The sequence below is a fragment of the Colius striatus genome, chromosome W (genome assembly GCF_028858725.1).
Source record: "Colius striatus isolate bColStr4 chromosome W, bColStr4.1.hap1, whole genome shotgun sequence".
Taxonomy (NCBI): Eukaryota; Metazoa; Chordata; class Aves; order Coliiformes; family Coliidae; genus Colius; species Colius striatus.
The window spans coordinates 41,741,346-41,762,329 of record NC_084789.1 but is presented as its reverse complement, the minus strand read 5'-3'; the positions used below and the strand labels follow the sequence as shown (position 1 = coordinate 41,762,329).

The 20,984-nt window shown below is 64.5% G+C and overlaps 2 protein-coding genes across 6 annotated transcripts; one reads left to right on the top strand and one right to left on the bottom strand.

Moving 5' to 3' along the window:
* The first annotated feature begins 1,444 nt into the window (after positions 1 to 1,444).
* On the top strand, positions 1,445 to 6,264 carry LOC133624658 (myosin light chain kinase, smooth muscle-like). Of its 5 annotated transcripts, XM_062016748.1 has the most exons (11): positions 1,445 to 1,562; positions 2,436 to 2,516; positions 2,871 to 3,000; positions 3,383 to 3,473; positions 3,576 to 3,779; positions 4,030 to 4,247; positions 4,584 to 4,707; positions 4,785 to 4,937; positions 5,124 to 5,244; positions 5,315 to 5,405; positions 5,975 to 6,125. In XM_062016748.1, exons 3-11 carry the CDS (start codon positions 2,985 to 2,987, stop codon positions 6,097 to 6,099), a joined length of 1,143 nt encoding a protein of 380 aa, XP_061872732.1. In that variant the 5' UTR covers positions 1,445 to 1,562; positions 2,436 to 2,516; positions 2,871 to 2,984; the 3' UTR covers positions 6,100 to 6,125. The 5 variants fall into 5 exon arrangements, with proteins under 5 accessions (XP_061872732.1, XP_061872734.1, XP_061872733.1 ...); XM_062016750.1 differs by lacking the exons at positions 1,445 to 1,562; positions 5,975 to 6,125 and adding an exon at positions 6,134 to 6,264 and having other exon boundaries at positions 2,310 to 2,516; XM_062016749.1 differs by lacking the exon at positions 1,445 to 1,562 and having other exon boundaries at positions 2,310 to 2,516; positions 2,901 to 3,000.
* A 10,985-nt stretch (positions 6,265 to 17,249) lies between these two features.
* Positions 17,250 to 18,757, bottom strand: LOC133628436 (proline-rich protein HaeIII subfamily 1-like). The gene is made up of 2 exons (XM_062016583.1): positions 18,531 to 18,757; positions 17,250 to 17,739 (listed from the first exon to the last, which is right to left on the bottom strand). Exons 1-2 carry the CDS (start codon positions 18,755 to 18,757, stop codon positions 17,250 to 17,252), a joined length of 717 nt encoding a protein of 238 aa, XP_061872567.1.
* Positions 18,758 to 20,984: the final 2,227 nt, after the last annotated feature.

Genomic DNA, 20,984 nt, shown 5'->3' with positions numbered 1-20,984 from the left:
CGGGACTGTGTCCCGGTCCCCTTAGAGCTGGGATCTTTATAGGGGGCGGGAGGGAGGCAGATCCGCGAGCTCCAGGGTGCTGCAGCCCCGCAGCGCCAGCACCTGCCGCCCAGCACTGCACAGCCCAGCACGCAGCTCCCATCGTCTCGCAGCAGCGCCCGGCTCCCGGTGCCCCGCTCGCTGCGCTCCCAGCCCCGGCCGCGAGGGGGCGCCAGAGCCGGGCACGTGTGACACGGGACGCCAGGCCCCGCCCCTCCCGCCAGGCCCCGCCCCCTTCCCCCCCCCCCCCCCCCCCCCCCCCCCGCGTGTCCCGCGGCTGCCGCTGCCCTCGTATCCCCCCATGTCCCCACTTGCCCAAGTGTCCCCCCTCGTGTCCCCAACCCCCGGGTGTCTGCAGGTCTCCCGCGTGTCCCAACACACCCCTGGGTGTCCCCATTCACGGCCGTTCTCCTGCGTCCCCCAACGTGTCCCCAAGTCCCCTGAGTGCCCCCGTCCCTCTGTCTCCCACCTTCCTCCCCTGTCCCCTCTGTCCCTCCATTTACCCTCACATGGCCTCTCTCTCCGTTTCCATAGTGGCCCCTCACGTCCTCCACACGTCCCCGTGTCCCCCGTGCCCGCCGTGTCCCCCACATCCCCACGCTCTCCCCGTACCTTTTGCATTCCAGGGGAAACCCCGGCTCTGTTTGCTGGTGGCAAGGAGCAGAGCCCGGCTGGTGGCCAGGGCGGTGGCAGCCCCGTGCAGGGACACCCAGCTGCCCCCTGGCATCCCCAGCGCCTCTGGGCTGGTGGTGGGGGCTTGTCTTTGGGTGGGAGGTGGCTCCCGAAGGATTCACCCTTCGGCCAAACTCTGGACCCTGATGTGTCCCCGCAGGGCCGGTGGGTGCTGCCGGGCCCCCACAGCTCCCCCACACCCCGAAGCGTTTTTCTTTCCGCACCCCCCCCCCCCCTCGCCGTTTTCCTGCTTATTTTTGCTGCTTGTCACAAGCATCGGGCCAACACTGACATCAAGTGGCTGCCGCCATCCCTCGCAAGCCCGGGCCGCATCCTGCCTCAAGCTGGGAGCAGCCCAGCATCGATCTCCCTCACGGCCTCATCCTGTGTCGAGCGGGGCCCGGAGCCCAGCGGGACCAGCACCCGCGCCTGGAGCCCGCCGGCACCCCTCGCCGGGCAGGATGCGCCCGGCCGGACCCCACCGTCACCCCGCTGCCCGTGCCCAGCCCGGCCGCCCCCGCGTCCCCGTCCTGTCCCCGTGCCCGGCCGCGGCAGTCGATACCGCGTCGGGGTCGCGCCGAGCGCGCTGACGGCAGCGCGGGGCGAGGAGCGGCCGCCGCATCCCTCCGGCGCGGGGAAAGCCCCGTCCCCAGCCCCCGCTCCCGCAGCCCTGCCCGGCCGGGGGCGAGGTCACGCTGCGGGGCGGGCAACGAGGTCACGGCGGCCCCGCCGCCGCCCGGCCCCGGCGCTGCCGGCGGCCCTGGACTTTGTGCCGAGCGCGGGAGCGGCGGCGCGGCCGCGGGCACCGGCAGAGCCGCGGATCGCAGTGGAGGGCTGGCTTCGGACAGCAGGTAACCCCCGGGAACGGCCCCTCTGCGCGGGGGGACGCCGCGGCGCCCGGGTCCCCACGGAGAACGGGACCCCCGCCGTGCCGCTGCCCCCTCCCCGCGCTGGACTCGGCTCCGGGAGGAAATCACGGCCTTATTCCTCTTTTAAAGCCGGGGAAACTGAGGCACGGCAGCACAGCGGGTGCCAGAGTGGCTGCACAGTGTCACTTTTGGGGGGATAAAGGCTGGAACACCACGTTTTTGCTCCAAACCACCACACTCAGGGGCTCAGAGGAGTTTTGCAACAGCCCATCCACCTTCATCTCAGCTTCTCCCAGAAGCCCAGGATGGGTTTTGGAGAGCACAAAAGCTCTGTTGGGATACTGGCTGCAGGTGGAGCTGGGAATAGGGGAGCAGCTGTGGGTGCTCAGCACCTTTGTGGTGACCCACCCACGGGTGGGGGGGGACAGGAGGAGGTGTGGCAGGGCTGGGCTGATGGGGGATTTATCTCCTGAGAAGGGCCAAGGTGTGGATAAATCTCAAGGGAGCAGGGTGGGGCTGAGCTCTGTGGTGTGTGATGAGGTGTGTTAGAGCTCTTCAGGCTCCTGCCTTGGTGTTTCTCCAGCTGAGATCTTCACATCTCAAACCTGTGACTAAGCAGGGTGCTGGGGGGTTTGAGACTGTGGTGATGGCCAGGGTTTGGGGGAGGGCTTGGTAGTTGTTTATCCGTCAAGTCCGGAAACACTGCAGGGAAGGAAAGGGAGGGGAGAGCTGGGGCTGCTTCCAGAGCTGGAGGGATGCTCCTGGCTGTGCCTGGACACAGCCCTGAGATATCCCCACATGAATGAGTCCCAGTGGTCCTTAACCCCCAGCACTGGCCTTTCCAACCTCTTCCAGCTCGCCAGCAGCTGTGCAGTGACTGGGAAAGCTAAGGGACTGGCTGGTGGCCTGGGAAAGGAGAGGGCTGGACAGTGACAGGTTAGTGCTGGGGCTCTTGGGTTGGGGTTTGGGTGCTGTTGTTTAGTACCCTTGGGTGTCATTGCTTTGTCCCCCTCCCTGGAGCAGGGAAGGGACCTGTGTAAGGAAACAGGTCCCTTGCCCTACAATTGGGGCTTTTCCTGGGGATTTCCTGGCTGATGCAAGATTGGGCATTGGAAAAAACCTGGGCTTTGAGACGAAGGTGCTACTGGAGAGGGCTGTGCCATGGAAGGAGGGACTTTGCTTTGCGATGGGGCTTGGCCCCTTGCTGGGTTTCTTTGGGTCCCTCAGAATGTCAGCTCTTGGGTTGGACAGGGAGTGGAGGTGGAGAGATACTGGTGATCTCTCTGGCAGGGAGAAGGTGCATCCTCCCTCCCACCCCAGCACAGGGCTGCCGGGAGCCTCGGGGCTACATCCAGCCCTGGTCCTGACTGCTCTGGCACCCAGCGAGGAGCTGCTGGCACCACCATGTCCCAGGCAGAAGGTATGGCTGAGCCCTCGCTCCGTCCCTGGGGAGGCACAAGGCTTTGCACGGGGACCCTGCTGCTGCTGTGAGCACCCCATATCAGCCCCAGTCTCCATCCCATTCTGTTTAATGACTGTGTTGCTCTTGGATTTTTGTTCTTAAAAGCCCATTTTGCCTCAAACTGAGATTCACGGGCTGCTGGGCTGCTTCAGGAGCTCCTGTGGCAGCAGCCCCCATGCCCATGTCCCTCAGGTCCCACCTGCACTGTGTAGGGAGAGTGCTTAGGCTGGGGTGGAGTAGGGTGGAGGGGACAAATAAGCACAGGGAGGGAAAGTGCAGATGGTTAATCCCCAAATCATAAGGGATCTACACGTGGATCACTCTGCTCCCTCCCTCCCAGGAGGTGAGGAGGCCTTTGAATGCTGCCATGTGGTCATCAACAGCCGGGAGAAGGTTTCAGACGTGTACACACGGCTGGAGAAGCTGGGAGAGTAAGTGAGGAAGGGTCCCACGGCCCCACCGCTTGGCCACCGCCCCGGCTGGGATGTGGGGCAGTGGGGACAACTCCTCCATCCCTCATCCCTCTGTGCCAGGGGGAGATTCGGGACTGTGTACAGGCTGCAGGACAAAGCCAGCGGCACAATCCGGGCTGGGAAATATTTCCGCACGCGGACGGCCAAAGAGAGGAAAGCGGCCGAGGCCGAGGTGGAGCTGATGAACCTGCTGCACCACCCGCGCCTCGTGCAGTGCCTCGCTGCCTTCCAGGGCCCCAGCGAGCTCGTCATGGTCATGGAGTAGTGAGTGTGGGGGACAGAGTCAACTTCAGAGGCGGTGGGGACAGTGCTGGGCTCTGCTGGGGAGAGCGCTGAAGGTGGGGAGGGGTCCCTGTGCCGTGGGGTGCAGCAGGGGGTGTAGGATGGGTGGAATCCTGCAGACCCTGGCGAGAGGGGTGCTGAGATGCTCCCAGAGCGCTGAGTCTGGGTTGTTTGTGGGGCTTCTCCTTGGCGTCGGTACCCAGCGGAGCCCCCGGCACCTTCTGCTCCCCAGCGTGGCGGGTGGGGAGCTCTTTGAGCGCATCGTGGACGACGAGTTCGAGCACACGGAGCCCAGCAGCGCCCAGTACGTGCGGCAGATCCTGGAGGGGCTGCGTTTCATGCACGCTCAGGCCGTCGTGCACCTCGACCTCAAACCCGAGAACGTCGTCTGCGTCAGCCCCGACAGCCACTGGCTGAAGATCGCTGACTTTGGCCTGGCGCGGAAGCTGGGTGAGCAAAAAGGGGGGTCCTGGGGGATGAGGGCAGGGGCTGTCACTGTGCCAGGGACCTGATCTGGCCAGGGATGGCAGCGGGGAGCTTGGCATCTTCCTGCCTGGCCACCAAATTAGGGCCCTACCTGGTGAGTGTCATGCTCTGGGGAAGCCTGTGTGTCCCCAGCCCTGCCTCCAAGGTGGGAACCCCAAAGACCCCTGTGCCTGTGGATGCCCAGTATCCAGAGGTGCTCTAGGAGAGCACCAAGACCTTCAAAGGGCCCTGGAGCGTGGATGCAGGGGTGTGTGCTGGGGAGATCCCAGCTGGACACCGTCCCATGCATCTTGTCTGCAGCTCCAGACACCCCCGTGAAGGTGTTGCAGGGCACCCCTGAGTTCATGGCTCCAGAAGTGGTGGCCTTTGAGCCCGTGAGCTTCTCCACGGACATGTGGAGCGTCGGAGTCATCTGCTACATCCTGTGAGTAGCCTCCTGGGAAGAGCAGCGGGGGCAGGAGGGTCTCTACTGTCACTGATGTCCTTGTGTCCCCTCTTCAGGCTGAGTGGGGAGTCCCCATTCCAGGGGGACAATGACATGGAGACAATGAGCAACATCACCGCTGCCCAGTGGGACTTTGAGGAAGAGACCTTCTCAGAGGTCTCCCAGCAAGCCAAAGACTTCATCAGCCAGCTGCTGCAGAAGGACCCCCGGTACAGACCGAGGGTGGCTGTGGCTGCTGAGCCAAGCTGTGTTTTGGGAGTGGGCAAAGGGGAGTGGACAAAGGAAAGCACTGAATACAGTCAGCAGAGGGGATGCTCTGTGGCGCCATGGCAGCAGCAGAGGGTCTGATGATTGGAGAAGACCCCCTGTGACTCCCCTGCCGCATCTGCCCCCAGGCGCCGACTCACCAGCGCTGGAGCCCTGCAGCACCCCTGGCTGCAGCAGCCCCAGCCCAGCAGCACCAAGGCACTGTCCAAGGAGAGGATCAAGCAGTTCCTCACCCGTCGGAAGTGGCAGGTACCCGGGGGGATGATGAGGGGACGGGGGAGGCTCTGTTAGGGCTCAGCGCTCCTGCTCCTCTCTCCAGAAAACAGGCAAAGCTCTCCAGGCCCTCAACAGGCTGACGCTGCTGTCCCAGGGCCCCGAGAGGAAAGAGTCAGAGGCTCGGGATGAGGAAGGTGAGCGGCTGAGGGCAGGGCGAGGAGCGGGGTCGGTGCCGGTGTGAGCCCCGGGCTGTGCCGGGTGTTGTGGCGGCGCCGGAGCTGCTGGAGCCCCGCAGCGGGAGCCGGGCGGGGAGCGGCGGGAGGGGGCTCGGGTTGAAGCCCCCCGGCCGGGGAGCGGCGGCCGGAGCTTGGGCCGGTGGGGGGGCAGGAGTGGGGGGGCGGGTGTCGGCGCGGTCGGACCTTGTTGGGGACTGCGGCGGCTGCCGCCTGCGGCTGCAACGGGCGGACGGACCTAATTGAAACCCGCGAGGGCTTCAGCTGCCGGCGGCTTTGGGCTGGAGCCCGGCAGCAGCCCCGGGACTGGGGGGCACTGGGGAGGCAACGAGAGGTGTCTGAAAGCTGCCCCAGGAGGATTTTGTTTGGCTCCCGGGGGGCATCTGCTGTGGGTTTGTGCCGTCTCCAAATTGCTGGGTTACAGGGACCCAGGACTTTGTGATTCTGCTGCTGCGGGGAACCTCAGCTCACTCTGTGGTGCTGCCCCATTGCTGTGTCCCATGGCAGCCCCACGTGTTCCCCCAGCACAGGAGGGAGGCTGAGCCTGGGCAGTTCCTCACCGTTCCCTGTGTCCATGTGCCCACTGAGCTGCAGCCCGGAGCAGCACCAAGGCTCTGGGTCTCTGCCCCGACGAGGTCTGAGCCTCTCGCAGTAGCAGCTAGGAAGAAAGTATTACTTTTCTTAAACAGAGCCCAATCCCTCTGCTGTGAAAAGGACAGGGGAGTAAGAGCTGGAAGCTCTGAAGAGGACACAAATGGCTGAGGCCAGAAAAGCTGCTTTTGGGCAAGTCTCCAGGAAATAAAAACGGGTGTTTAATGTAGTAAGTTAGAACAGTTTATTATCTCTTACTTTAATAACCAGCAGGGGAACAGAAACCCCTGACCAAAGGGGGGGCTTAAACCTCTCACCCAAATAACCCAACCAAGATTGTAAGCCCTCACCCAAACCGGGTTATTTATGTGAGCTAATGCGAGGGTCACATTCCCAATCCACCCTGCTCGCTCTACCATGGGCCGTCCTTTCTGGTGCCAGAGGTGGGTTCATGGTGTGGGCGGGGGATTGGTGTGGGCAGAGCTTCTCGTAACGCCCCGGTGTGAGGGGAAGGGCAGAAGTGAGTGCGAGGCGCCGGGGCTGCGTGTGAGCCCGGGCGCTGAGCAGTCGGTGTCGGCTGGTGGGAGCGGCTGAGGGCAGGGCGAGGAGCGGGGTCGGTGCCGGTGTGAGCCCCGGGCTGTGCCGGGTGTTGTGGTGGCGCCGGAGCTGCTGGAGCCCCGCAGCGGGAGCCGGGCGGGGAGCGGCGGGAGGGGGCTCGGGGTGAAGCCCCCCGGGCGGGGAGCGGCGGCCGGAGCTTGGGCCGGTGGGGGGGCAGGAGTGGGGGGGCGGGTGTCGGCGCGGTCGGACCTTGTTGGGGACTGCGGCGGCTGCCGCCTGCGGCTGCAACGGGCGGACGGACCTGATTGAAACCCGCGGGGCTTCAGCTGCCGGCGGCTTTGGGCTGGAGCCCGGGAGCAGCCCCGGGACAGGAGGGCACTGGGGAGGCACCGAGAGGTGAGAACCTGAAGTTATTTGCCCATCTTTGGCGTCAAACCTCTGTGAGCACAACGAGCGCCACAGGGAACCATTGCCCAGGGCAGCACAGAAACAGCCCTTGCCGTGAGCACATCACAAACAGCTTTTTGACTGCAAGCTCCACTCGTCTGCCAGGGGCTGAGTTTCTGCTGCAGCTGGTCCGTTATTGCCATGTCAGGGACTCTTGTTCCTAAGGTCCACGTTCCCTTCCATGCTGGGGGAAATGCTGCTGTGGGGTTCATTTCCACACAACCAGGGACTCAACCCCCTCACCCAAATAACCAAATGGGGACTTGAACCCCTCATCAGACCCTGGACTCTTTAGCTGAGCTGCTCAGAGGCTCTACAATCCCTGCCAGACCTACTCCCTGTTCTCTCTGACATGAGCCATCGGGTCTGTCACACGTGGAACGTCTCGTTCCCTCCGACTTTGTGCTGCCCGCAGCAGTTGATGCAAACAGCTACAGAGGGTGGGGACTGATCTGAAAAGCGAGCAGCGGGCAGCCCGTGTCCATCGCTGCTGGCCTTGTGCAGCTGCAGCAGCTCCTGTGGGTGCCGCTGTGCTGGGCCCTTCCAGCCCCTTGGCTGCACAGTCTGGGTTTGCCCAGCTCTGATTGGTGCTGTTCAGCCCCTTTGCTGCCTCGTGATTGGCGAAGCCGCGCCGGGCTGTGATTCCACCAGGTCCACAGCACATGCCCTTGGTGCGGCTCTGAGGCTCAACACACACGTTACAGTTGGGGTCTGTCTGTTACCTGAACAGCCGGCTGGGGAACACGAAGCCCTGAGCAGAGGGGGACTGCAGCTCCTGACCCCGATAAGCCAACAGTGATTTGAAGCCCTCATCTCCCGCGGGTTTCTCCAGGCTTTCCTGCAGCAGAGCGTGCGGCAATGAGCGGCTCTGCTGTGTGCCTGCGGGGGGCTGCTGCCGGGGCTTTGGAGGCTGAGAGCTGCCGGGGGCTGGTGCCAGAGGTGGGTTCATGGTGTGGGCGGGGGATTGGTGTGGGCAGAGCTTCTCGTAACGCCCCGGTGTGAGGGGAAGGGCAGAAGTGAGTGCGAGGCGCCGGGGCTGCGTGTGAGCCCGGGCGCTGAGCAGTCGGTGTCGGCTGGTGGGAGCGGCTGAGGGCAGGGCGAGGAGCGGGGTCGGTGCCGGTGTGAGCCCCGGGCTGTGCCGGGTGTTGTGGCGGCGGCGCCGGAGCTGCTGGAGCCCCGCAGCGGGAGCCGGGCGGGGAGCGGCGGGAGGGGGCTCGGGGTGAAGCCCCCCGGCCGGGGAGCGGCGGCCGGAGCTCGGGCCGGTGGGGGGGCAGGAGTGGGGGGGCGGGTGTCGGCGCGGTCGGACCTTGTTGGGGACTGCGGCGGCTGCCGCCTGCGGCTGCAACGGGCGGACGGACCTGATTGAAACCCGCGGGGCTTCAGCTGCCGGCGGCTTTGGGCTGGAGCCCGTGAGCAGCCCCGGGACTGCGGGGCACTGGGGAGGCACCGAGAGGTGAGAACCCGAAGTTATTTGCCCATCTTTGGCGTCAAACCTCTGTGAGCACAACGAGCGCCACAGGGAACCATCGCCCAGGGCAGCACAGAAACAGCCTTTGCCGTGAGCACGTCAGAAACAGCTTTTTGACTGCAAGCTCCACTCGACTGCCAGGGGCTGAGTTTCTGCTGCAGCTGGTCCGTTATTGCCATGTCAGGGACTCTTGTTCCTAAGGTCCAAGTTCCCTTCCATGCTGGGGGAAATGCTGCTGTGGGGTTCATTTCCACACAACCAGGGACTCAACCCCCTCACCCAAATAACCAAATGGGGACTTGAAGCCCTCATCAGACCCTGGACTCTTTAGCTGAGCTGCTCAGAGGCTCTACAATCGCTGCCAGACCTGCTCCCTGTTCTCTCTGACATGAGCCATCGGGTCTGTCACACGTGGAACGTCTCGTTCCCTCCGACTTTGTGCTGCCCACAGCAGTTGATGCAAACAGCTACAGAGGGTGGGGACTGATCTGAAAAGCGAGCAGCGGGCAGCCCGTGTCCATCGCTGCTGGCCTTGTGCAGCTGCAGCAGCTCCTGTGGGTGCCGCTGTGCTGGGCCCTTCCAGCCCCTTGGCTGCACAGTCTGGGTTTGCCCAGCTCTGATTGGTGCTGTTCAGCCCCTTTGCTGCCTCGTGATTGGCGAAGCCGCGCCGGGCTGTGATTCCACCAGGTCCACAGCACATGCCCTTGGTGCGGCTCTGAGGCTCAACACACACGTTACAGTTGGGGTCTGTCTGTTACCTGAACAGCCGGCTGGGGAACACGAAGCCCTGAGCAGAGGGGGACTGCAGCTCCTGACCCCGATAACCCAGCAGTGATTTGAAGCCCTCATCTCCCGCGGGTTTCTCCAGGCTTTCGTGCAGCAGAGCTGGCGGCAATGAGCGGCTCTGCTGTGTGCCTGCGGGGGGCTGCTGCCGGGGCTCTGGAGGCTGAGAGCTGCCGGGGGCTGGTGCCAGAGGTGGGTTCATGGTGTGGGCGGGGGATTGGTGTGGGCAGAGCTTCTCGTAACGCCCCGGTGTGAGGGGAAGGGCAGAAGTGAGTGCGAGGCGCCAGGGCTGCGTGTGAGCCCGGGCGCTGAGCAGTCGGTGTCGGCTGGTGGGAGCGGCTGAGGGCAGGGCGAGGAGCGGGGTCGGTGCCGGTGTGAGCCCCGGGCTGTGCCGGGTGTTGTGGCGGCGCCGGAGCTGCCGGAGCCCCGCAGCGGGAGCCGGGCGGGGAGCGGCGGGAGGGGGCTCGGGGTGAAGCCCCCCGGCCGGGGAGCAGCGGCCGGAGCTTGGGCCGGAGGGGGGGCAGGAGTGGGGGGGCGGGTGTCGGCGCGGTCGGACCTTGTTGGGGACTGCGGCGGCTGCCGCCTGCGGCTGCAACGGGCGGACGGACCTGATTGAAACCCGCGGGGCTTCAGCTGCCGGCGGCTTTGGGCTGGAGCCCGGGGGCAGCCCCCGGGACAGGGGGACCCGGGGAGGCACCGAGAGGTGTCTGAAAGCTGCCCCAGGAGGGTTTTGTTTGGCTCCCGGGGGGCATCCGCTGTAGTTTGTGCCCTCTCCAAATTGCTGGGTTACAGGGACCCAGGACTTTGTGATTCTGCTGCTGCGGGGAACCTCAGCTCACTCTGTGGTGCTGCCCCATTGCTGTGTCCCATGGCTGCCCCACGTGTTCCCCCAGCACAGGAGGGAGGCTGAGCCTGGGCAGTTCCTCACCGTTCCCTGTGTCCATGTGCCCACTGAGCTGCAGCCCGGAGCAGCACCAAGGCTCTGGGTCTCTGCCCCGACGAGGTCTGAGCCTCTCGCAGCAGCAGCTAGGAAGAAAGTATTACTTTTCTTAAACAGAGCCCAATCCCTCTGCTGTGAAAAGGACAGGGGAGTAAGAGCTGGAAGCTCTGAAGAGGACACAAATGGCTGAGGCCAGAAAAGCTGCTTTTGGGCAAGTCTCCAGGAAATAAAAATGGGTGTTTAATGTAGTAAGTTAGAACAGTTTATTATCTCTTACTTTAATAACCAGCAGGGGAACAGAAACCCCTGACCAAAGGGGGGGCTTAAACCTCTCACCCAAATAACCCAACCAAGATTGTAAGCCCTCAGCCAAACCGCGTTATTTATGTGAGCTAATGCGAGGGTCACATTCCCAGTCCACCCTGCTCGCTCTGCCATGGGCCGTCCTTTCTGGTGCCAGAGGAGGGTTCATGGTGTGGGCGGGGGGTTGGTGTGGGCAGAGCTTCTCGTAACGCCCCGGTGTGAGGGGAAGGCAGAAGTGAGTGCGAGGCGCCAGGGCTGCGTGTGAGCCCGGGCGCTGGGAGCAGTCGGTGTCGGCTGGTGGGAGCGGCTGAGGGCAGGGCGAGGAGCGGGGTCGGTGCCGGTGTGAGCCCCGGGCTGTGCCGGGGCTGCTGGAGCCCCGCAGCGGGAGCCGGGCGGGGAGCGGCGGGAGGGGGCTCGGGTTGAAGCCCCCCGGCCGGGGAGCGGCGGCCGGAGCTTGGGCTGGTGGGGGGGCAGGAGTGGGGGGGCGGGTGTCGGCGCGGTCGGACCTTGTTGGGGACTGCGGCGGCTGCCGCCTGCGGCTGCAACGGGCGGACGGACCTGATTGAAACCCGCGGGGCTTCAGCTGCCGGCGGCTTTGGGCTGGAGCCCGGGAGCAGCAACGGGACTGGGGGGCACTGGGGAGGCACCGAGAGGTGAGAACCCGAAGTTATTTGCCCATCTTTGGCGTCAAACCTCTGTGAGCACAACGAGCGCCACAGGGAACCATCGCCCAGGGCAGCACAGAAACAGCCCTTGCCGTGAGCACGTCAGAAACAGCTTTTTGACTGCAAGCTCCACTCGACTGCCAGGGGCTGAGTTTCTGCTGCAGCTGGTCCGTTATTGCCATGTCAGGGACTCTTGTTCCTAAGGTCCAAGTTCCCTTTCATGCTGGGGGAAATGCTGCTGTGGGGTTCATTTCCACACAACCAGGGACTCAACGCCCTCACCCAAATAACCAAATGGGGACTTGAACCCCTCATCAGACCCTGGACTCTTTAGCTGAGCTGCTCAGAGGCTCTACAATCCCTGCCAGACCTACTCCCTGTTCTCTCTGACATGAGCCATCGGGTCTGTCACACGTGGAACGTCTCGTTCCCTCCGACTTTGTGCTGCCCACAGCAGTTGATGCAAACAGCTACAGAGGGTGGGGACTGATCTGAAAAGCGAGCAGCGGGCAGCCCGTGTCCATCGCTGCTGGCCTTGTGCAGCTGCAGCAGCTCCTGTGGGTGCCGCTGTGCTGGGCCCTTCCAGCCCCTTGGCTGCACAGTCTGGGTTTGCCCAGCTCTGATTGGTGCTGTTCAGCCCCTTTGCTGCCTCGTGATTGGCGAAGCCGCGCCGGGCTGTGATTCCACCAGGTCCACAGCACATGCCCTTGGTGCGGCTCTGAGGCTCAACACACACGTTACAGTTGGGGTCTGTCTGTTACCTGAACAGCCGGCTGGGGAACACGAAGCCCTGAGCAGAGGGGGACTGCAGCTCCTGACCCCGATAACCCAGCAGTGATTTGAAGCCCTCATCTCCCGCGGGTTTCTCCAGGCTTTCGTGCAGCAGAGCTGGCGGCAATGAGCGGCTCTGCTGTGTGCCTGCGGGGGGCTGCTGCCGGGGCTCTGGAGGCTGAGAGCTGCCGGGGGCTGGTGCCAGAGGTGGGTTCATGGTGTGGGCGGGGGATTGGTGTGGGCAGAGCTTCTCGTAACGCCCCGGTGTGAGGGGAAGGGCAGAAGTGAGTGCGAGGCGCCAGGGCTGCGTGTGAGCCCGGGCGCTGAGCAGTCGGTGTCGGCTGGTGGGAGCGGCTGAGGGCAGGGCGAGGAGCGGGGTCGGTGCCGGTGTGAGCCCCGGGCTGTGCCGGGTGTTGTGGCGGCGCCGGAGCTGCCGGAGCCCCGCAGCGGGAGCCGGGCGGGGAGCGGCGGGAGGGGGCTCGGGGTGAAGCCCCCCGGCCGGGGAGCAGCGGCCGGAGCTTGGGCCGGAGGGGGGGCAGGAGTGGGGGGGGCGGGTGTCGGCGCGGTCGGACCTTGTTGGGGACTGCGGCGGCTGCCGCCTGCGGCTGCAACGGGCGGACGGACCTGATTGAAACCCGCGGGGCTTCAGCTGCCGGCGGCTTTGGGCTGGAGCCCGGGAGCAGCCCTGGGTCAGCGGGACCCGGGGAGGCACCGAGAGGTGTCTGAAAGCTGCCCCAGGAGGATTTTGTTTGGCTCCCGGGGGGCATCCGCTGTAGTTTGTGCCCTCTCCAAATTGCTGGGTTACAGGGACCCAGGACTTTGTGATTCTGCTGCTGCGGGGAACCTCAGCTCACTCTGTGGTGCTGCCCCATTGCTGTGTCCCATGGCTGCCCCACGTGTTCCCCCAGCACAGGAGGGAGGCTGAGCCTGGGCAGTTCCTCACCGTTCCCTGTGTCCATGTGCCCACAGACCTGAGCTGCAGCCCGGAGCAGCACCAAGGCTCTGGGTCTCTGCCCCGACGAGGTCTGAGCCTCTCGCAGCAGCAGCTAGGAAGAAAGTATTACTTTTCTTAAACAGAGCCCAATCCCTCTGCTGTGAAAAGGACAGGGGAGTAAGAGCTGGAAGCTCTGAAGAGGACACAAATGGCTGAGGCCAGAAAAGCTGCTTTTGGGCAAGTCTCCAGGAAATAAAAACGGGTGTTTAATGTAGTAAGTTAGAACAGTTTATTATCTCTTACTTTAATAACCAGCAGGGGAACAGAAACCCCTGACCAAAGGGGGGGCTTAAACGTCTCACCCAAATAACCCAACCAAGATTGTAAGCCCTCAGCCAAACCGGGTTATTTATGTGAGCTAATGCGAGGGTCACATTCCCAATCCACCCTGCTCGCTCTACCATGGGCCGTCCTTTCTGGTGCCAGAGGTGGGTTCATGGTGTGGGCGGGGGATTGGTGTGGGCAGAGCTTCTCGTAACGCCCCGGTGTGAGGGGAAGGGCAGAAGTGAGTGCGAGGCGCCAGGGCTGCGTGTGAGCCCGGGCGCTGAGCAGTCGGTGTCGGCTGGTGGGAGCGGCTGAGGGCAGGGCGAGGAGCGGGGTCGGTGCCGGTGTGAGCCCCGGGCTGTGCCGGGTGTTGTGGTGGCGCCGGAGCTGCTGGAGCCCCGCAGCGGGAGCCGGGCGGGGAGCGGCGGGAGAGGGCTCGGGGTGAAGCCCCCCGGCCGGGGAGCGGCGGCCGGAGCTTGGGCCGGTGGGGGGGCAGGAGTGGGGGGGCGGGTGTCGGCGCGGTCGGACCTTGTTGGGGACTGCGGCGGCTGCCGCCTGCGGCTGCAACGGGCGGACGGACCTGATTGAAACCCGCGGGCGCTTCAGCTGCCGGCGGCTTTGGGCTGGAGCCCGGGAGCAGCCCCGGGACAGGGGGACCCGGGGAGGCACCGAGAGGTGAGAACCTGAAGTTATTTGCCCATCTTTGGCGTCAAACCTCTGTGAGCACAACGAGTGCCACAGGGAACCATTGCCCAGGGCAGCACAGAAACAGCCTTTGCCGTGAGCACATCACAAACAGCTTTTTGACTACAGCTACAGAGGGTGGGGACTGATCTGAAAAGCGAGCAGCGGGCAGCCCGTGTCCATCGCTGCTGGCCTTGTGCAGCTGCAGCAGCTCCTGTGGGTGCCGCTGTGCTGGGCCCTTCCAGCCCCTTGGCTGCACAGTCTGGGTTTGCCCAGCTCTGATTGGTGCTGTTCAGCCCCTTTGCTGCCTCGTGATTGGCGAAGCCGCGCCGGGCTGTGATTCCACCAGGTCCACAGCACATGCCCTTGGTGCGGCTCTGAGGCTCAACACACACGTTACAGTTGGGGTCTGTCTGTTACCTGAACAGCCGGCTGGGGAACACGAAGCCCTGAGCAGAGGGGGACTGCAGCTCCTGACCCCGATAACCCAGCAGTGATTTGAAGCCCTCATCTCCCGCGGGTTTCTCCAGGCTTTCGTGCAGCAGAGCTGGCGGCAATGAGCGGCTCTGCTGTGTGCCTGCGGGGGGCTGCTGCCGGGGCTCTGGAGGCTGAGAGCTGCCGGGGGCTGGTGCCAGAGGTGGGTTCATGGTGTGGGCGGGGGATTGGTGTGGGCAGAGCTTCTCGTAACGCCCCGGTGTGAGGGGAAGGGCAGAAGTGAGTGCGAGGCGCCAGGGCTGCGTGTGAGCCCGGGCGCTGAGCAGTCGGTGTCGGCTGGTGGGAGCGGCTGAGGGCAGGGCGAGGAGCGGGGTCGGTGCCGGTGTGAGCCCCGGGCTGTGCCGGAGCTGCTGGAGCCCCGCAGCGGGAGCCGGGCGGGGAGCGGCGGGAGGGGGCTCGGGGTGAAGCCCCCCGGGCGGGGAGCGGCGGCCGGAGCTTGGGCCGGTGGGGGGGCAGGAGTGGGGGGGCGGGTGTCGGCGCGGTCGGACCTTGTTGGGGACTGCGGCGGCTGCCGCCTGCGGCTGCAACGGGCGGACGGACCTGATTGAAACCCGCGGGGCTTCAGCTGCCGGCGGCTTTGGGCTGCAGCCCCGGAGCAGCCCCGGGACTGGGGGGCACTGGGGAGGCACCGAGAGGTGAGAACCCGAAGTTATTTGCCCATCTTTGGCGTCAAACCTCTGTGAGCACAACGAGTGCCACAGGGAACCATTGCCCAGGGCAGCACAGAAACAGCCCTTGCCGTGAGCACATCACAAACGGCTTTTTGACTGCAAGCTCCACTCGACTGCCAGGGGCTGAGTTTCTGCTGCAGCTGGTCCGTTATTGCCATGTCAGGGACTCTTGTTCCTAAGGTCCACGTTCCCTTCCATGCTGGGGGAAATGCTGCTGTGGGGTTCATTTCCACACAACCAGGGACTCAACCCCCTCACCCAAATAACCAAATGGGGACTTGAACCCCTCATCAGACCCTGGACTCTTTAGCTGAGCTGCTCAGAGGCTCTACAATCGCTGCCAGACCTACTCCCTGTTCTCTCTGACATGAGCCATCGGGTCTGTCACACGTGGAACGTCTCGTTCCCTCCAACTTTGTGCTGCCCACAGCAGTTGATGCAAACAGCTACAGAGGGTGGGGACTGATCTGAAAAGCGAGCAGCGGGCAGCCCGTGTCCATCGCTGCTGGCCTTGTGCAGCTGCAGCAGCTCCTGTGGGTGCCGCTGTGCTGGGCCCTTCCAGCCCCTTGGCTGCACAGTCTGGGTTTGCCCAGCTCTGATTGGTGCTGTTCAGCCCCTTTGCTGCCTCGTGATTGGCGAAGCCGCGCCGGGCTGTGATTCCACCAGGTCCACAGCACATGCCCTTGGTGCGGCTCTGAGGCTCAACACACACGTTACAGTTGGGGTCTGTCTGTTACCTGAACAGCCGGCTGGGGAACACGAAGCCCTGAGCAGAGGGGGACTGCAGCTCCTGACCCCGATAACCCAGCAGTGATTTGAAGCCCTCATCTCCCGCGGGTTTCTCCAGGCTTTCGTGCAGCAGAGCTGGCGGCAATGAGCGGCTCTGCTGTGTGCCTGCGGGGGGCTGCTGCCGGGGCTCTGGAGGCTGAGAGCTGCCGGGGGCTGGTGCCAGAGGTGGGTTCATGGTGTGGGCGGGGGATTGGTGTGGGCAGAGCTTCTCGTAACGCCCCGGTGTGAGGGGAAGGGCAGAAGTGAGTGCGAGGCGCCAGGGCTGCGTGTGAGCCCGGGCGCTGGGAGCAGTCGGTGTCGGCTGGTGGGAGCGGCTGAGGGCAGGGCGAGGAGCGGGGTCGGTGCCGGTGTGAGCCCCGGGCTGTGCCGGGTGTTGTGGCGGCGCCGGAGCTGCCGGAGCCCCGCAGCGGGAGCCGGGCGGGGAGCGGCGGGAGGGGGCTCGGGGTGAAGCCCCCCGGCCGGGGAGCAGCGGCCGGAGCTTGGGCCGGAGGGGGGGCAGGAGTGGGGGGGCGGGTGTCGGCGCGGTCGGACCTTGTTGGGGACTGCGGCGGCTGCCGCCTGCGGCTGCAACGGGCGGACGGACCTGATTGAAACCCGCGGGGCTTCAGCTGCCGGCGGCTTTGGGCTGGAGCCCGGGAGCAGCCCTGGGTCAGCGGGACCCGGGGAGGCACCGAGAGGTGTCTGAAAGCTGCCCCAGGAGGATTTTGTTTGGCTCCCGGGGGGCATCCGCTGTAGTTTGTGCCCTCTCCAAATTGCTGGGTTACAGGGACCCAGGACTTTGTGATTCTGCTGCTGCGGGGAACCTCAGCTCACTCTGTGGTGCTGCCCCATTGCTGTGTCCCATGGCAGCCCCACGTGTTCCCCCAGCACAGGAGGGAGGCTGAGCCTGGGCAGTTCCTCACCGTTCCCTGTGTCCATGTGCCCACTGAGCTGCAGCCCGGAGCAGCACCAAGGCTCTGGGTCTCTGCCCCGACGAGGTCTGAGCCTCTCGCAGTAGCAGCTAGGAAGAAAGTATTACTTTTCTTAAACAGAGCCCAATCCCTCTGCTGTGAAAAGGACAGGGGAGTAAGAGCTGGAAGCTCTGAAGAGGACACAAATGGCTGAGGCCAGAAAAGCTGCTTTTGGGCAAGTCTCCAGGAAATAAAAACGGGTGTTTAATGTAGTAAGTTAGAACAGTTTATTATCTCTTACTTTAATAACCAGCAGGGGAACAGAAACCCCTGACCAAAGGGGGGGCTTAAACCTCTCACCCAAATAACCCAACCAAGATTGTAAGCCCTCACCCAAACCGGGTTATTTATGTGAGCTAATGCGAGGGTCACATTCCCAATCCACCCTGCTCGCTCTACCATGGGCCGTCCTTTCTGGTGCCAGAGGTGGGTTCATGGTGTGGGCGGGGGATTGGTGTGGGCAGAGCTTCTCGTAACGCCCCGGTGTGAGGGGAAGGGCAGAAGTGAGTGCGAGGCGCCGGGGCTGCGTGTGAGCCCGGGCGCTGAGCAGTCGGTGTCGGCTGGTGGGAGCGGCTGAGGGCAGGGCGAGGAGCGGGGTCGGTGCCGGTGTGAGCCCCGGGCTGTGCCGGGTGTTGTGGCGGCGGCGCCGGAGCTGCTGGAGCCCCGCAGCGGGAGCCGGGCGGGGAGCGGCGGGAGGGGGCTCGGGGTGAAGCCCCCCGGCCGGGGAGCGGCGGCCGGAGCTCGGGCCGGTGGGGGGGCAGGAGTGGGGGGGCGGGTGTCGGCGCGGTCGGACCTTGTTGGGGACTGCGGCGGCTGCCGCCTGCGGCTGCAACGGGCGGACGGACCTGATTGAAACCCGCGGGGCTTCAGCTGCCGGCGGCTTTGGGCTGGAGCCCGTGAGCAGCCCCGGGACTGCGGGGCACTGGGGAGGCACCGAGAGGTGAGAACCCGAAGTTATTTGCCCATCTTTGGCGTCAAACCTCTGTGAGCACAACGAGCGCCACAGGGAACCATCGCCCAGGGCAGCACAGAAACAGCCCTTGCCGTGAGCACATCACAAACGGCTTTTTGACTGCAAGCTCCACTCGACTGCCAGGGGCTGAGTTTCTGCTGCAGCTGGTCCGTTATTGCCATGTCAGGGACTCTTGTTCCTAAGGTCCAAGTTCCCTTCCATGCTGGGGGAAATGCTGCTGTGGGGTTCATTTCCACACAACCAGGGACTCAACCCCCTCACCCAAATAACCAAATGGGGACTTGAACCCCTCATCAGACCCTGGACTCTTTAGCTGAGCTGCTCAGAGGCTCTACAATCGCTGCCAGACCTGCTCCCTGTTCTCTCTGACATGAGCCATCGGGTCTGTCACACGTGGAACGTCTCGTTCCCTCCGACTTTGTGCTGCCCACAGCAGTTGATGCAAACAGCTACAGAGGGTGGGGACTGATCTGAAAAGCGAGCAGCGGGCAGCCCGTGTCCATCGCTGCTGGCCTTGTGCAGCTGCAGCAGCTCCTGTGGGTGCCGCTGTGCTGGGCCCTTCCAGCCCCTTGGCTGCACAGTCTGGGTTTGCCCAGCTCTGATTGGTGCTGTTCAGCCCCTTTGCTGCCTCGTGATTGGCGAAGCCGCGCCGGGCTGTGATTCCACCAGGTCCACAGCACATGCCCTTGGTGCGGCTCTGAGGCTCAACACACACGTTACAGTTGGGGTCTGTCTGTTACCTGAACAGCCGGCTGGGGAACACGAAGCCCTGAGCAGAGGGGGACTGCAGCTCCTGACCCCGATAACCCAGCAGTGATTTGAAGCCCTCATCTCCCGCGGGTTTCTCCAGGCTTTCGTGCAGCAGAGCTGGCGGCAATGAGCGGCTCTGCTGTGTGCCTGCGGGGGGCTGCTGCCGGGGCTCTGGAGGCTGAGAGCTGCCGGGGGCTGGTGCCAGAGGTGGGTTCATGGTGTGGGCGGGGGATTGGTGTGGGCAGAGCTTCTCGTAACGCCCCGGTGTGAGGGGAAGGGCAGAAGTGAGTGCGAGGCGCCAGGGCTGCGTGTGAGCCCGGGCGCTGGGAGCAGTCGGTGTCGGCTGGTGGGAGCGGCTGAGGGCAGGGCGAGGAGCGGGGTCGGTGCCGGTGTGAGCCCCGGGCTGTGCCGGGTGTTGTGGCGGCGCCGGAGCTGCCGGAGCCCCGCAGCGGGAGCCGGGCGGGGAGCGGCGGGAGGGGGCTCGGGGTGAAGCCCCCCGGCCGGGGAGCAGCGGCCGGAGCTTGGGCCGGAGGGGGGGCAGGAGTGGGGGGGCGGGTGTCGGCGCGGTCGGACCTTGTTGGGGACTGCGGCGGCTGCCGCCTGCGGCTGCAACGGGCGGACGGACCTGATTGAAACCCGCGGGGCTTCAGCTGCCGGCGGCTTTGGGCTGGAGCCCGGGAGCAGCCCTGGGTCAGCGGGACCCGGGGAGGCACCGAGAGGTGTCTGAAAGCTGCCCCAGGAGGATTTTGTTTGGCTCCCGGGGGGCATCCGCTGTAGTTTGTGCCCTCTCCAAATTGCTGGGTTACAGGGACCCAGGACTTTGTGATTCTGCTGCTGCGGGGAACCTCAGCTCACTCTGTGGTGCTGCCCCATTGCTGTGTCCCATGGCTGCCCCACGTGTTCCCCCAGCACAGGAGGGAGGCTGAGCCTGGGCAGTTCCTCACCGTTCCCTGTGTCCATGTGCCCACAGACCTGAGCTGCAGCCCGAAGCAGCACCAAGGCTCTGGGTCTCTGCCCCGACGAGGTCTGAGCCTCTCGCAGCAGCAGCTAGGAAGAAAGTATTACTTTTCTTAAACAGAGCCCAATCCCTCTGCTGTGAAAAGGACAGGGGAGTAAGAGCTGGAAGCTCTGAAGAGGACACAAATGGCTGAGGCCAGAAAAGCTGCTTTTGGGCAAGTCTCCAGGAAATAAAAACGGGTGTTTAATGTAGTAAGTTAGAACAGTTTATTATCTCTTACTTTAATAACCAGCAGGGGAACAGAAACCCCTGACCAAAGGGGGGGCTTAAACGTCTCACCCAAATAACCCAACCAAGATTGTAAGCCCTCAGCCAAACCGGGTTATTTATGTGAGCTAATGCGAGGGTCACATTCCCAATCCACCCTGCTCGCTCTACCATGGGCCGTCCTTTCTGGTGCCAGAGGTGGGTTCATGGTGTGGGCGGGGGATTGGTGTGGGCAGAGCTTCTCGTAACGCCCCGGTGTGAGGGGAAGGGCAGAAGTGAGTGCGAGGCGCCAGGGCTGCGTGTGAGCCCGGGCGCTGAGCAGTCGGTGTCGGCTGGTGGGAGCGGCTGAGGGCAGGGCGAGGAGCGGGGTCGGTGCCGGTGTGAGCCCCGGGCTGTGCCGGGTGTTGTGGTGGCGCCGGAGCTGCTGGAGCCCCGCAGCGGGAGCCGGGCGGGGAGCGGCGGGAGAGGGCTCGGGGTGAAGCCCCCCGGCCGGGGAGCGGCGGCCGGAGCTTGGGCCGGTGGGGGGGCAGGAGTGGGGGGGCGGGTGTCGGCGCGGTCGGACCTTGTTGGGGACTGCGGCGGCTGCCGCCTGCGGCTGCAACGGGCGGACGGACCTGATTGAAACCCGCGGGCGCTTCAGCTGCCGGCGGCTTTGGGCTGGAGCCCGGGAGCAGCCCCGGGACAGGGGGACCCGGGGAGGCACCGAGAGGTGAGAACCTGAAGTTATTTGCCCATCTTTGGCGTCAAACCTCTGTGAGCACAACGAGTGCCACAGGGAACCATTGCCCAGGGCAGCACAGAAACAGCCTTTGCCGTGAGCACATCACAAACAGCTTTTTGACTACAGCTACAGAGGGTGGGGACTGATCTGAAAAGCGAGCAGCGGGCAGCCCGTGTCCATCGCTGCTGGCCTTGTGCAGCTGCAGCAGCTCCTGTGGGTGCCGCTGTGCTGGGCCCTTCCAGCCCCTTGGCTGCACAGTCTGGGTTTGCCCAGCTCTGATTGGTGCTGTTCAGCCCCTTTGCTGCCTCGTGATTGGCGAAGCCGCGCCGGGCTGTGATTCCACCAGGTCCACAGCACATGCCCTTGGTGCGGCTCTGAGGCTCAACACACACGTTACAGTTGGGGTCTGTCTGTTACCTGAACAGCCGGCTGGGGAACACGAAGCCCTGAGCAGAGGGGGACTGCAGCTCCTGACCCCGATAACCCAGCAGTGATTTG